This window comes from Odocoileus virginianus, chromosome 4, assembly GCF_023699985.2.
Source record: "Odocoileus virginianus isolate 20LAN1187 ecotype Illinois chromosome 4, Ovbor_1.2, whole genome shotgun sequence".
Lineage (NCBI taxonomy): Eukaryota > Metazoa > Chordata > Mammalia > Artiodactyla > Cervidae > Odocoileus > Odocoileus virginianus.
The window spans coordinates 90,780,944-90,795,067 of record NC_069677.1 but is presented as its reverse complement, the minus strand read 5'-3'; the positions used below and the strand labels follow the sequence as shown (position 1 = coordinate 90,795,067).

The 14,124-nt window shown below is 47.6% G+C and overlaps 1 protein-coding gene across 25 annotated transcripts in view; it reads left to right on the top strand.

Moving 5' to 3' along the window:
- Positions 1-14,124, top strand: part of TBC1D5 (TBC1 domain family member 5) — a 559,964-nt gene that overhangs the window by 402,956 nt on the left and 142,884 nt on the right. For all 25 annotated transcript variants that reach the window (XR_011487445.1, XM_070467024.1, XM_070467039.1 and 22 more), the window contains one exon: positions 1,009-1,151. Coding sequence is in view for 24 of the 25 variants with exons in the window: in XM_070467024.1 (XP_070323125.1) it covers positions 1,009-1,151 (143 nt within the window). In the remaining variant the exon portion in view is untranslated. The remainder of the gene's footprint in view (positions 1-1,008; positions 1,152-14,124) is intronic.

Below are 14,124 nucleotides of genomic sequence, written 5' to 3'. Positions count from 1 at the left end.
TCTGAACTAATTTTTAGAGAATGTCCCCTATTCTGTGCTATTTCTTGGTACTAGAAATTTAGAATTTTTGAGTCTTTGTTGCATGATAGAATCACATAGATTTCTAGCTGAAGTTCCTAGAAAAAGGCTCGAGTAAAGGAATTATAGCCATGTATATAAAATTAGAAGTAAATGATAAAAATATATCAAGTGAATTGTTTTAATTTTCTTATAAGAATTAGATATAAATGGCTTAGCATTTGCTCAAAGTCTGAAGTGTTACTATTTATGGTATATAATTATAGACAAACCCTGTTTAATATTCTTGTTAGCTTCTGTGTTTGCTCTGTAGCATCCGTGTCCCTTCTCCTGGTCCTGGCCATAGAAGTGACTGTGTTTTGAAATAATACCCCGAGAGAGAGAACCTCGTTGATAAGTTCTTCTGAAGTTAAAAATCAAGTGTCATTGTATGTTTCATTTGAAATAACTGTCTACGCTTGACAAAAAAATCTTTTTTTTTTCACATTTACTTTTAAAATGAATACTTTTACATAGGAGTGAAATGTCAGAATGCAGTTTTTTGTTTGACTGTAGTAATTTGTCATATGACCATTTGCAAGAGTCTAGTTAACATAAAAGGTCAGTAGTGATACAAAATTTTGGAACATTATTATTTAATTCATAACCTTACAAATGAAGTCACTCTCAGACTACATTCATTTTTATCCTTGCCTTTTTGAGATTTATGATTTCTAATGCACATGAAAGAGTTCTACCCTTTTCAAATATTGTACTTGTGTTGTATACCTATAGGAATAAAGTTTAACGATTGTGGCCTCATTATAAAATTACAAAATGCATTTGAAAGTCTAAAACTTGGACTTTACCGTATTATGTTTTTACGTGTAATATTTGCTCAGTGTGATGAGTTAAAAATTATGATTTTTTCACAGTTGCAGGAGAAGATGATTCCTCTTTATATTGCTGTCACAAGTACTGTTCCCTGAGTTTGGCTTTTGTTTCCCGCAGACGGTGGGTGCGGCTGCTGTTTGGCCGAGAGTTCCCGCTGCAGGACCTCCTGGTGGTCTGGGACGCCCTGTTTGCCGATGGCCTCACCCTGACTTTGGTTGACTACGTCTTCGTGGCCATGTTGCTCTACATCCGAGATGCTTGTAAGTGCTAATGCCCGTGCCAACATTCAATTCGGTGGTCCTGATTTTTTAAACTGTGTCTCTTAAATGCACTTTATCTTTTATTTGGAATCACCATACCTAGATTTTTATCATAGGCAGTACATTGGAAGTTTCAGAGGAACAACCTAAATATATTTTTTGTGAGTTAACATATATGTATCAGATGTGGGTAATTTTATCCTGAGAGAATTGGAATATTCTTCAGAACCATTTTTCTAAAGACTTTCCTCCTGCTTTGATCTCGTCATTACACACATTTGTGAAGCATACATAGAAAAAGCCAGTGTTTCAGATATGTTTAGAGCTCCACCTTCTGACAGGTAGGGAATATTCAAGAATATTTAGCAGGAGATGAGAGCTGTTTTTCTGGTATCAATAACTTGCCAATAAAAAATAAATATTGCATTTAAAGCTACTCTAACTTCTTTAGTTAAATTTTGACTAGACGTATTTCTCAGTGGAGTGGCCGGGGGCAGATGTATTTTTGTCTCATAGGATCTACCTTAGGGTGCTTGCCTAGCTGGAAAACCTGGGCCTGACCCTTTGGAATAGTCCAGTAATTCTCAGCTTGAAGAGAAAAGCAGAGCATGTTTTAAATTTCAGAATACCTCAAATTGTTTTCCTTTTCAAAAGGAAGAGCTCACAAAACCAGATTTGTAAGCCAAAATGTAATTAGGAATGTTTGCACAATGCGATGATGAAGTAGGAAGTAAAAAACTACTGTAAGAGTGGGACTTTGTCAGAGGAACATAAACTATTTGGAGTCATTCATAATCTTGACTGTTAAATTACTGTGTGGTTCTCTATTTATTCATTAGATTTCAGTTGTGCCAGATGCTGTTGTTATCCCTCTGCTAAAACTAATAATATTCTTTAAATTCTTGATTATACTTTTACAATTCCCCCCAAATTACTTGAATGAATAAATGACAGGAGCATCACATTTTATCCAAAACTTGTAATTTTACTCTATGCTTTGAAGGTCAAATAGTTTGGGGTTTTGACATACAAAGTAGAAAATTCTTTCTTTCTGGGTAAGAACATGGAGATCATAAGAGGAAATAATCTGGGAAGTAGAGAAGAATGTTTGGATAGATTTTAGGATATTTAATCTCCCACTGAAAAATAGTGTGATTTTTTTTTATAAAATATAAGTAATGAAAAACAAGGAAATCAGTCCTGAATACTTACGAAAGGACTGATGCTGAAGGTGAAACTCCAATACTTTGGCAACCTCATCTGAAGAACTGACTCATTGGAAAAGACCCTAATGCTGGGAAGGATTGAAGGCAGGAGGAGAAGGGGATGACAGAGGATGAGATGGTTGGATGGTATCACCAACTCAATGAACATGAGTTTGAGTAAACTCCGGGAGTTGGTGATGGACAGGGAGGCCTGGTGTGCTGCAGTCCATGGGGTCACAAAGAGTCGGACATGACTGATTGACTGAACATACTACATGAAAAACAAAAGGAATGAGAAGCCTCTTTATTTAAAAAATTACTTTTGGATAATATTTTCACAAAATTTTTCAAGCCAGACAGCTATTGGAATCTATCCTGGTTTTCTGTAGTCTTAACTATTTACTCTTTCCTTAACTTTTGCGCATGACAACCATATTTTTAATCATCCTGTGTCCTATCCTAAGATCTGCTTTTAAAAATTAATTTCATAAAACTTGGCAATTTGGGACGGCTAAAGCCCTCGTTCATTTTTAAGACCTTATAGAACACATAGACACAAGTGAAAAAATGTAGGGGTAATGAAGTTGTTTATTTAAATATGAAGTCCTAGTTATTTTAATTTGCTGGTTTAAATCCATAACAGTAGGTGAGATTTCCTAAAAATAGGATGACTATTTATGAAGCATTTAAGGGGCACTGCCCCTGTCCTTATGAAGTTTACCAACTAGTAGGAAACAGTAGTAGGACTAGTAATTGTAGGAACTAGTAGGACAAAGTCTAGTAGAACATGGTTAATTTCAGACTAATGCTTCCGGGCAGCAGCAGGAGAGTTCAGGAGAGGCGCCAAGCTCCCCTCCGGGCAGGCTGTGTGACTGGAGAAAATGCTGTAGACGCAGGTGAGTGAAATGAGGTCTGCAGCATGAACGAAGAGCTTGGAAGAGACTGCTTAGTGGGGGGTTGTGTGTGCGTGTTTCCACAAGCTGCCTGGTCTCCTGAGAGTTGTGAGGGTGAAGGGGTCAAGAACGAGAGCCTGACGAGAATCCTTACCCTGGAGGTGGCAGGCAGCCACTGAAAGGGGTGGGCAACGGTGTGGGTGGTTTCAGGCTCCTCTGACTGCAGGGTGGAACGGACCAGAGGCAGGCAGGGCTGGAGCCAGGAGGTCGGATGAAAGGTTACGACCATGGTCCAGTGGGGATGGTGAACTAAAGAGATCTTCAGAACTGAAGCCAGCATGTCTTGGTGATTAAACCAGATGGGTGAGGCGGAACAGGAAGTGCGCAGTGAGCCCCCAGCTCGAGAGCCGAGCAGGCGGGTTGTCTGTCTGACCCAGAAGGGAAAGACGAGGATTAGCAGGTTTTCGGAATGGGTAGGACTGTGCTTTGGCTATGCTGAATTTGAGAGATCTGTAAGAAATCAGGGCTTTCTAGGTGATGCTAGTAGTAAAGAACCTGCCTGCAAATGCAGGAGACATAAAAGGCATGGGTTCGATCCCTGGGTCGGGAAGATCCTCTGCAGTAGGAGATGGCAACCTGCTCCACTATTCCTGCTCAGGAAATTATGGGCAGAGGAGCCTGGCGGGCTACAGTCCATGGAGTTGGAAAGAAGTCGGACATGACTGAAGCAACTTAGCATGCATGGACTTAGGAAATCAATATCTGAGGATTGGAAAATAAAATTCACTATCAGCATCAAGGCTACAGGTTTATTTTTGCAAATGGTAGTTGTTATAACCACAACAGTGGATGTGATCTCCCAAGAGAACAGAGGGACCATATATTCCCAGTCTGTATGGAGCAGACTTAGTTCTATACACTCACTATTGAAGAGTAATAATTATTAATACTGCCTTCTTTCACTCTCAAAGTCACCCCATAAAGATCATAAGAATTATATGGTCAGTTTACCTAAGGTGGATGCTTACAGAAAGAGAAAAATGGGTAAAGGTGTTTCACATCAGTATCTTCAGAGGCACCAGGAAAGGAAGAGCTTGTGTTGTAACCCCTGAAAACTGTTACCTGAATCAGGAGGACCCGGGTCAGGAGTGCACTCAGATAAGGCCGGGACAGTCCACCGCAGCCTCCCAGAACTGTTACCTGGGTCAGGAGTGCAGTCCAGTGAGGTTGGGACAGTCCACTGTAACCTCCCAGAACTGTTCCCTGGGTCAGGAGGACCCGGGTCAGGAGTGCAGTCAGGTAAGGCTGGGACAGTCCACCGCAGCCTCCCAGAACTGTTCCCTGGGTCAGGAGTGCAGTCAGGTAAGGCCGGGACAGTCCACCGCAGCCTCCCAGAACTGTTCCCTGGGTCAGGAGTGCAGTCAGGTAAGGCCGGGACAGTCCACCGCAGCCTCCCAGAACTGTTACCTGGGTCAGGAGTGCAGTCTGGTGAGGCCGGGACAGTCCACCGCAGCCTCCCAGAACTGTTCCCTGGGTCAGGAGTGCAGTCTGGTGAGGCCGGGACAGTCCACCGCAGCCTCCCAGAACTGTTCCCTGGGTCAGGAGGACCCGGGTCAGGAGTGCAGAGGCACAGTCAGGTAAGGCTGGGAAGCCCCACTGTGGAGGGAGGGACAGTCACTGGCCACCTTTGCCAGAGTGGGCTCTGTGGACTGGGGGAGTGGAAGCTGGATTATGGTAGGTCGGTGAGTAATGGGACAGCTCAGAGCTGCAGTAGCCTCTTCCACATTCCTTTCGTCTTTTGTACGAATTACGTTTTCAACTAAAAGTCAGCCAAATGAAAAAGAATGTGCAGATGGCATGTGCAGAGTAATCTTTTTTAAAAAGTCCACAGGGAGGGGAAGAAGATGGCTGTAGTTAGAGGTCAGTGGAGGGCAAGGAAGGTTTGATGGCTGCCTATAGAAGGAGACGACCCCGCTTGCAGAGGTGTGGAGAGCTGGCTGGCGGAGAAGGTGCTTCTCAAGCCAGTCCGAGCTTCTCCTTCAGGGACCAGCACTAGTGTTTCACTCCTGTTCCGTGAAGAGGATCTGTGTGTGTTTATTACTGGTTCTTTACACCCCCTCCTCCACTCCCCAATGAGCAACGCAAGCTTGTCCGTCTTGGTGGGCCTCCATATCCCAGCATATAGAACTGGACCCAGTGCATTTTTTGGGGAAATAATCGAAGAAACAAGGGCCTTTGAGGCAGTGGCATGATAGCAGGCATCCTGTGGAAGGAGGTACCCGTTTCTAGGAGGGTAGAAACCCTGGCTGGCAGGGTCTCAGTGCCTGATAAAGGATGTTCACACAGACCCACTGTCTGTGTGCACGGGGCGGTCAGGGCTGGGGGCTGGCAGGTAGTGACCGGGAGGTGTGGGTGGTGGCTGCCCAGGAACTGGTGCAAGCCCCGTGCGCTGTCAGGGAGCCTGTAGGGACACCCTGGCAGTGGCACCTGCCGTGGTTGAGGGGCAGGATCTGCAGAGGCGAGCAGCGATCCAGGCTTCACGCTAGGCCCACATCCAGCTGCAGGAAGGCAGGAGGGTGGGGGTGCTGAGTGCCCTGTAAGGGAGCAGGTTAGGATGGAGGCAAGGAGGCGAGACCAGAAAGCCCGCCAGGACATCAGAGCCTCAGAGCATTACAGGGGGCGTAAAACCATCAGAGGGTGGACATCAGAGCCTCCGAGGGTGACGGGGCGAGAGCTAAAGCACCCGAGTGGGTGGGCGGGCAGGAGGGCATGCAGCAGGTCCGGGTGTGACCTGGTGGTCAGAGTCTGAAGGGCATGGAGTCACGGAGGAGATGCTGGGATTGGGAGGGTTGGGAAGGCGCTGCGATTCTGGTTGGGCCTCCAGGGACACTTTGTAGAGAACCGTGGTAGGAAGCTGTGTCGAAGCACAGTGAGCCTGGCAAGGAGCTGTCAGATCAATGCGGAAGCGCATCCGTCATTTATTCAAAGCATCAGCAGTCCAACCGGGATTTATTGAGTGCTTGCTGTTTGCCGGCTGTTCTGGTATATCCGTGACAGTGACGAAGGGGCAAGCTGGAATGGAGACCTGTGACGGGACCTTCAGAGGACTGGGGGAAGCAGTGGTTTGGAGCCCCGCACCCTGGCCGGGAGGGGGAGGCTCACAGCGAGAGGCGTCATCGTTCAGAGAGAGGGGCTGGAGGAGAGGAGCTGGAGAGACACGGAGCCGGACGGGGCGCAAACGAGGCGGGTTAGCGGTGCTGAGGCGCTGCGCCGGCTCCGGCCAGTCTGAACCGCGGAGGCGGAGTCACGGCCTCGGACATCCGGGAGCCCCAGCTGCAGGTTTCCTTCTCTCTGGTGGGTCCTGACTCCGACGCCCCGCCCGGGGCACCCGGAGCACGGGCGCTCCTCTGCACCCAGCCGTGCTCAAGCTCACTCACCCAGAACCCTGTGAGGGAGCAGCGCGGTGCGAGGCTCCGGGCGGCTCACGTGTCTCTGGGAGCCGTAGGCGCTGTGTTTGTGGCTCGGTGATGCTCTCTCTCGGAGAAACTAAACTTCAGGGATGGCGCTGCCTCCTCGAGGCCCCGCGCCTCCTGGGGTCCTGGGGGCTGGGGAGCGCCTGTGACCGCCTGACACTGTGCGCAGTACCGAGTAGGCGTGTGCTCCTGAGTCAGCGGTGTCTGGCCTCCATCGTCTTCTCAAACGGACGTGTCTCACACACACACCAGTTACGGCGCACTGCATCGAGTCCCAGTCCTGACTCTGCGAGCCCAGGTAGTGAGGCCTGTTACGGAGTGCATTTTATCCCCGCAGAGGCATGCTAGCAGTCCTCAGCCCTGGCACACGGAGGGCGACCTTGCTTGGAGACGGATGGTTGCAGACGGGGTCAGTTAAGACGCGGGCCTACTGGAGCGGGTAGGACTCTGGCGCTGGAGGACTGGTGTCCTCGTAAGAAGGTGAGGGTTTGGACACAGAGAGGTGCGGAGAGGAGACAGTGTGAGGCCGCGTGGGAGAACAATGCCTATGAAGGCGGGGCAGAGATTACAGTGATGCATGCCAAGGCGAGGCAGGAATTTCCAGCTGTTAACAGGGGCTATGAGAGAGGCCCAGAAGAGATTTTCCCCGGGAGCCCTCAGAAGGAGCGCACCCTGCCGACGCCAGAGGCCGCAAGAGGCAGGGAGGTTCCTCCCGGTGGATGCGAGAGGGACCACGGCCCTGCCCACCTCGATTTGGACTTTGGGACTCCGGCACTGGTAGGCACATTTCTGTCGTTCTGTACCACCCAGTACTTAGTTAAGCCGGTGCCCTTGACAGTCACGGGGTTGAAAACACTCACGCTCGGTCTATGGGGTTAGATGTCAGTGTCCTTGCTTAATGCTTTCTACTCATTTCACCATCAGCCTCTCATACTTAATTTTTAACAAAAGTATTCTTACAGGCTTCTTTACTCACCTTGAACAAAGCTTTCATTCTCTTTGAAAGTTAGTCAGATAAGTAAAATACAACCACTTAACAAATTCTAAATAAATCTTACAACCAACATGTTCTCTATGAGGCCTCAGAGATGGAGCCCAACCTCCGTGTTAAGGCAGGCTGGTCCTCACATCACCATTTCCTTACCTCAGACCCTCCCCTGATTTTATTAGGTAAAAGTAAAATTTCACATCTTAAAAAAAAAACAATATGAATATCATCTGCAGAGATTTTAAAATTTAACCTTTGAAATGATGTCAAATGGCTGCTCTTCAAACAAAGCTTTTGCTTTACCAGAGATGCATAGTAGAATTATTATAGATTGTTCCCAAATATTGTAATCATTTTTTACTTTACATGTTGTATGAAGTGCCTTCTGGATTATTGGCTGAATTATGTGGATTAAGATTACAAGGAGATGCAAAGGTGAGGAATAAAGAAATGTAATCATGAATCATTGCTCCTGTAATAGTTTAAAACAGCCCTGCTCGCATCACACCTTCTTTTTTTAGCTTTTACTCGCTGAGTTTTCATACTAGAAGTCACTCATGTGGTCCCCTCCTTCTCCTGGCCTCACCTCCCTGGATCCCGCTTCTCTTTTCACAGCTGGGGCAAAGTAGCTTTTCCCTCAACCCTCCTGGGTTACCCCGGCCCCCCCACCTCCCCCTTCTGCAGTCCTGTGAGGTTTCAGTCAGGGCCGCTCAGTAGCACTTGCATCGTCCTCCCGTTCCTTCCTGAGCGCCCCTGTGCGCTCTGGAGAGATGGGGTTCACAGCGCAGGGAAGTCCCTTCTTCTCAGCCCAAGGCCCCCTGAGGCGCCTGAGTCTGCCTCTGCCCAGCTCGTGCGGTCAGGGACCTCCACGGGAGGGCGCCCTCGAGTCCAGGAGGGGACGTGCATCCCTGTGACCCCTTTGCTAAGAGGGCAGGTGCCGGGAGCGCTTTTCAGCTTGGCTCTTTTAAAGGAAGCAGTGTCTCCTTTTAAATTAAATTCTGAAATTTTCTGCATCTTTTATTTATTTAAGTTTTATTTTATCTTTACTAGTGTCAAAGGAAAACATTTTCTTTAATTTATAAAGTAACATACCTTTTATTTGTCCTGTAAATGGCATTAATAGCTAAAACACTATAATCAAATCCATTTAGCAGTAAACTTTCCTAACCAGAAAGTATCTCACAAATGTTTATTGTCTCTTTTAATTAACTCTCTGCCTGAACACTTTGTAAATGGACAAGTTTCCTCTTGGCACTGGTGACCACTCCCTGCCTCGTTTTCAGCCAGCGCTGTAATTTTTCTGCAGGCATGTCCTCAGTCATTTCTTGGCCCAGCCTGGAGTGACAGTTATGTCCTCTTCGTGGTTTAAAACATTGCTTCTTTTTATTTCACTTTAGATCTCCCCTTCCTCCTCAGTCATTATCTGTCTATCTGCCAGTGTTTCCATCTGTCCTACTCTAGAATTTCTGTTTCTCTGTTTTCTTGTTAAAAGCATGTTCAACATTATACTGATGTCAAAATGCAGTTTATTTCAACTACAAATTGAATACATTTTGTCTTTTCTGGAAAAGCTTGTAAAGCTTTTCAGTGGAAGCCTTTGAGAACTAGAAATAGAGACTCTCCCAAATCACACAGTGTTGCGCCTCAGAGTTTGTACCAAAGCACAAATTGGGGTCTTATTTTTGAAGGGATGTTGAAGCAGCTGATGACAGCCAGCTTTCTTCCTGCTCAGACAGTAAATATTGACCATATCAGATGTAGATATTAATGTCCCCTTTGGATTATAAATGTGTCATTTGTACTACTTTATGTTTTATAATAGTTTTTAAATCTCTGTTTCACTAACATAGGCTGATATACCAGAATAACATATTGCCTTTTTTTTTTGTTTAGATTTTTTAATAAAACAGACTTTATTTTTTAGAGAATTTTTCTGCTTGCTGCAAAATTGAGTGGAAAGTACAGAGCTTCCCATACACCCTCACCCACCCACATACACCACCCACTATACCGCCCACATCCCTCACCAGAGCAGGCCCGTCGTGACCACGGACATGTCATAGACGCCCGAAGGCCGGGGTTTACTCTCAGGCCGTTCTTGGTGCTGGACTTTGAGTGGGTGTGGCCCGTGCATGATGATGTGTGTCCCCCACTGTAGTAGGACGCTGTGTGTTCCCCCGCCCTGAAGGCCCTCCCTGCCCCACCTGTCAGCTCCATCTCCCTCCTAAGCCAGGACCCCACTGGGGAGGCCAAGAGGCCAGGGGTGGAAGAGTGCTGGGCGCTCAGTCCCTGGGGGACAAAGGTCTTCATGATTTCCTCCCCCTGCCCCCATCAGGAGGTCCTGGCAGAGGCGTGTGAAGAGGACCACTGCCCACTGCCTCAGCCGAAGAGATCTAACGGAAACACGCGGGAGGTCATCACCTGAGCGCTGGCCTGAGACCTTGACTGCAGCGCGCCTCAGGGAGTCCGGCTTACCGGCTCTGCACCAGGCCGCTGGGGGAGGGCAGTTTGCCCCGTGAGGCCTGTCAGCGGAAGCCTTTGGTTTTAGGATTCTCCAGAGAAAATGAACCAGTAGAATAGAGAGAGAGAGATGAGAGGAGACTTCTTACAGGAGTCAACTGACAGTTATAGAGGCCTGAAAGCCCCACAGTCCGCCGTCTGTGAGCTGGGAACCAGGAAAGCCAGTGGCATAATTCAGCTCAAATCTGAAGGCCTGAGAACCAGGCGGCTGGTGGTGTAAGTACCAGGACCCCAAGGCCCGAGATCGCGGAGCTCCCGTATGGAGGGGCAGGAGAAGGGGCCCTCCCAGCTCCAGAGAGAAGGAACCCACCTTCTCTGCCTTGTTCCATCAGGCTCCCTGCACACAGGACGATGCCCACTCCCTGGCGACGCGGGACCTCTTCACTCGGTCCGCTGAGTCCAGGGCTCGTCTCTCCCAGCCGCACTCTCACAGGCACACCTGGAAGTAACGTTTTACCGGGTATCTGGGCATGCCTTAGACTGGTCAAGTTGGAAACATAAAGTTAACTATCCTGCCTTTCTACTTGCCTGTCTGTGGTCAGGCCTGGAAAACATATGACTGTCTTCCAGAATGGCTGCACCACTTCGCATTCCCATCAGCAGCGCGGGAAGATTCTTGTTCTACATCGATCCTAGCATTGATGGTGTCAGTGTTTTGGATTTGGGGCGTTCTCCTATGTCACATTGTCTTTTTAATGTCTGTTTTTTGCCTCAAAATAATTTATTCAGCTCTAGGAATAGAGATATGAAGGGAGAATTATTTTCCCAGTCAAATTCTATTCCATGTTCAAAATTAATAGTTGGTACCCCATTCTGGCCTTCTATGAAACTGAAGAGGTGGTCTTATATCCTGGTACCATAATCTTAACCTTCCACGTAGTTACTCCTGTTCCACAGTGTTTTGTTGCCCTAGAAAGCAATGTGACAGATGGATTCGGGAACTCTAGGACACCTTTTATAGGCAAAAGCCAGCAGAATCGCATGCGTCAGTGGACTCTTACCCAGAAATACTCAAGCTTGCACATCCCTGTGTTGCTACGGAAGGAGAACGTGCACGGCCCTGCAGGGGCCGTTCTCTCTGACGCGGAGAGAAAGGGAGGCGGTGAGCTTTGCCTCCCAGCCGCTTAGTTCCCCACTGCTCCATGTGGGTGCCTCCCCACCTGGGTTCTTCTTTTCCTTCAGTTCGCTTGCCCAGGTGCTCAGTGGAAGTGTCATTAAAATGACAAGGATATCAGATATGAGATGTATATTTAAGATCCTGCATTTGCCTTATTTGCTCCTGAGACCCTATTGAAATAGCATGAACCCACAGGATGAAGAGAATTAGGAAGAAAATTATGGCAGTTTTGGAAGCAGGGAAACAGATGGGTGAGTGATAACTGACTTAGCATGTCCAGGAAAGCTAAACACCAAATTGATCATGGAGAAAGCCAGGAAATAACCCGTAAAATTTCTAAAAGTGTGGAAGTTGGCAGTACTAGGTACTTCTGGAAATTGGTAGGGGGAGGGAAAGAGTTAAGACTGAAAACTGAGAGCTGGTTTAAAGTCCAAGAAGCCAGCGTTCAGATCTCCAGCCTTCAGGGTACGCCCTCTGGACGGCATGGTGCAGGTGTCTGAACCAGGGCCCTGCAGAATTTCAGTGACCTTGAACCGCTGGCCTTCTCTCTCCGGATGTTGGAGCTAGTTTGTCTCCCTCTAGGAAGAGTTTGGGAGGACGTTCTCTGAAGGAATCTAGTTAGCACGAGACAAGAGCCTCAGGGATGGCCCAAGAGTGACCTTGGTCAGCCCTCAGCATTTGCAGACCCACTCCTATGCACACACAGCTGACTTCAAGTCACCTTTACGTTGCCCCACTCCTACACGGGAGCAGGGAGCCCCAAACACCACGCATTTGAGGAGAGTGTCAAAATGAAAGCAGAGATCTAAAAAAAAAAAAAAAAAAAAAAAACAACAACCAGGAAAAGACCAGTTTGGAGGCAACAGAGCCTTTGCAGGGCGGAGAACACTTCTCAGAGAGCTAGGAAGTACATCATCCAAAGGAAAAATTAGTTAAAAATTAAAATGTCTATAAGAATAGGTGTCTGGAATATAAAAGTGGAAAAGTGTCTCAGAAGCCCATGAAATAGTGCGAAAATAAAGAAGATTAGAGGACCAGGCCAGGAGATCCAACATCTAGCTAAGGTGATTTCTTTAAAAAAAAAAAGAAAAAAGGAAGGAATAACAAACTCAAAATGAAGAGCAGTCATCAAAGGAACAAAGAGGAATTTCTGGTTTCAAAAGAACATGAGTTTCAAGATTGAAAGGGCCTGTTACACATGAAAATAGATACAAACCAAGGTATTCATCATAAATTTACAGAACAAGATGTGGGGAGGAGAAGACAACATAGATCACAGAGGGATTAGGAATCGAAATGGTTTGAGGTTTTCCAGCTGGAAAGCAAGAAACGCTAAAAACAAGGCTACCAATATCCTGAGGGAAGAATATTCCCAACCTAGAGAATTCTACCTAACCAGACTGTTGACTAAAGTCCAAATCTTTCAAACAGAGGTTTTAAAACGTTCATCTCAGGAGCATAGAGCTTTTGGAGGGATGTGCTCCAGCAAAATGAGGGAGTGAAGCAAGAAGGACGTGGCTCAGTGCTCTGGGAAATAGGAACGCAACACAGGTAAGAGGTGAAGGGCGTCCTCATGGGAGGGAGCAGACCCTGGACCTCGTGAGCAGTTTCCTCAGGAGGAAAGAGAGAGGTTGACAGAACATCTAGGGCTTGTATATTTTTAAGTGTTAAGAGGAGATGTGTATGACTGGGAGCATTAAGTTAGTGGTGACTGTGTACATGGCTGTATGCAGGCGTCACAAGTGACGTCTGAGCGCTGGGAGCAGTGAGAGCCCTAGCAAAGTGAAGGGCCAAGCCCCAGCGGAGGGCACGCCCCTGCGGCTCCAGCCACTTGCTGTCCCGCGGGAATGCTCCACCAGGGTTACCAGCTCCTACCATTTTTATGAAATCCAAGTTTTCCTGACAAGCATTCTCATTTTTAAATATCAAGAACTTATCAAAAAATTTTTAAATACTGCTAGTTAAACAATTCTGCAGCTGGATTTAGCTCACAAGCTGCCGAACTGCAGCCTCTTTCATTCTAGAAACTTCTGTCATTTCCATCACAGTGAGTTTGTGCGGACAGAAGCCTCCAAACTTTCCAACTTGTTCACTAGCACAACCGACAAACTCCCCAGAGTGTAACGACTATCCGCCTCAGACATGGTGGTTAGCTGATTCTGTGTCCGCAGGGATGGGGAGACCTTGCGTGGTGGTTAGCTGACTCTGTGTCCACAGGGATGGGGAGGCCTCACGTGGTGGTGCTGACTCTGTGTCCACAGGGATGGGGAGGCCTCACGTGGTGGGTAGCTGACTCTGTGTCTGCAGGGATGGGGAGGCCTCACATGGTGGGTAGCTGACTCTGTGTCCGCAGGGATGGGGAGGCCTCGCCTGGTGGGTAGCTGACTCTGTGTCCCTCACGTACATTCCTCTGACCAGCACTCATCCAGCAGCCTGGGCTTCCCGGTGGCTCAGAAGGTAAAGAATCCGCCTCTGGTGTGGGAGACCTGGGTTCGATCCCTGGGTATGGAAGATCCCCTGGAGAAGGGCATGGCAACCCACTCCAGTATTCTTGCCTGGAGAAGTCCTATGGACAGAGGAGCCTGGTGGGCTACAGTCCATGGGATCACAAAGAGTCGGACACAACTGAGTGACTCAATTCATTTCAGTTGCTCAGTTGTGTCCAAATCTTTGCGACCCCATGGACTGTAGCCCACCAGGCTTCCCTGTCCATCACCAACTCCCGGAGTTTACTCAAACTCATGTCCATCGACTTGGTGATGGATGAAAGGGTTGGA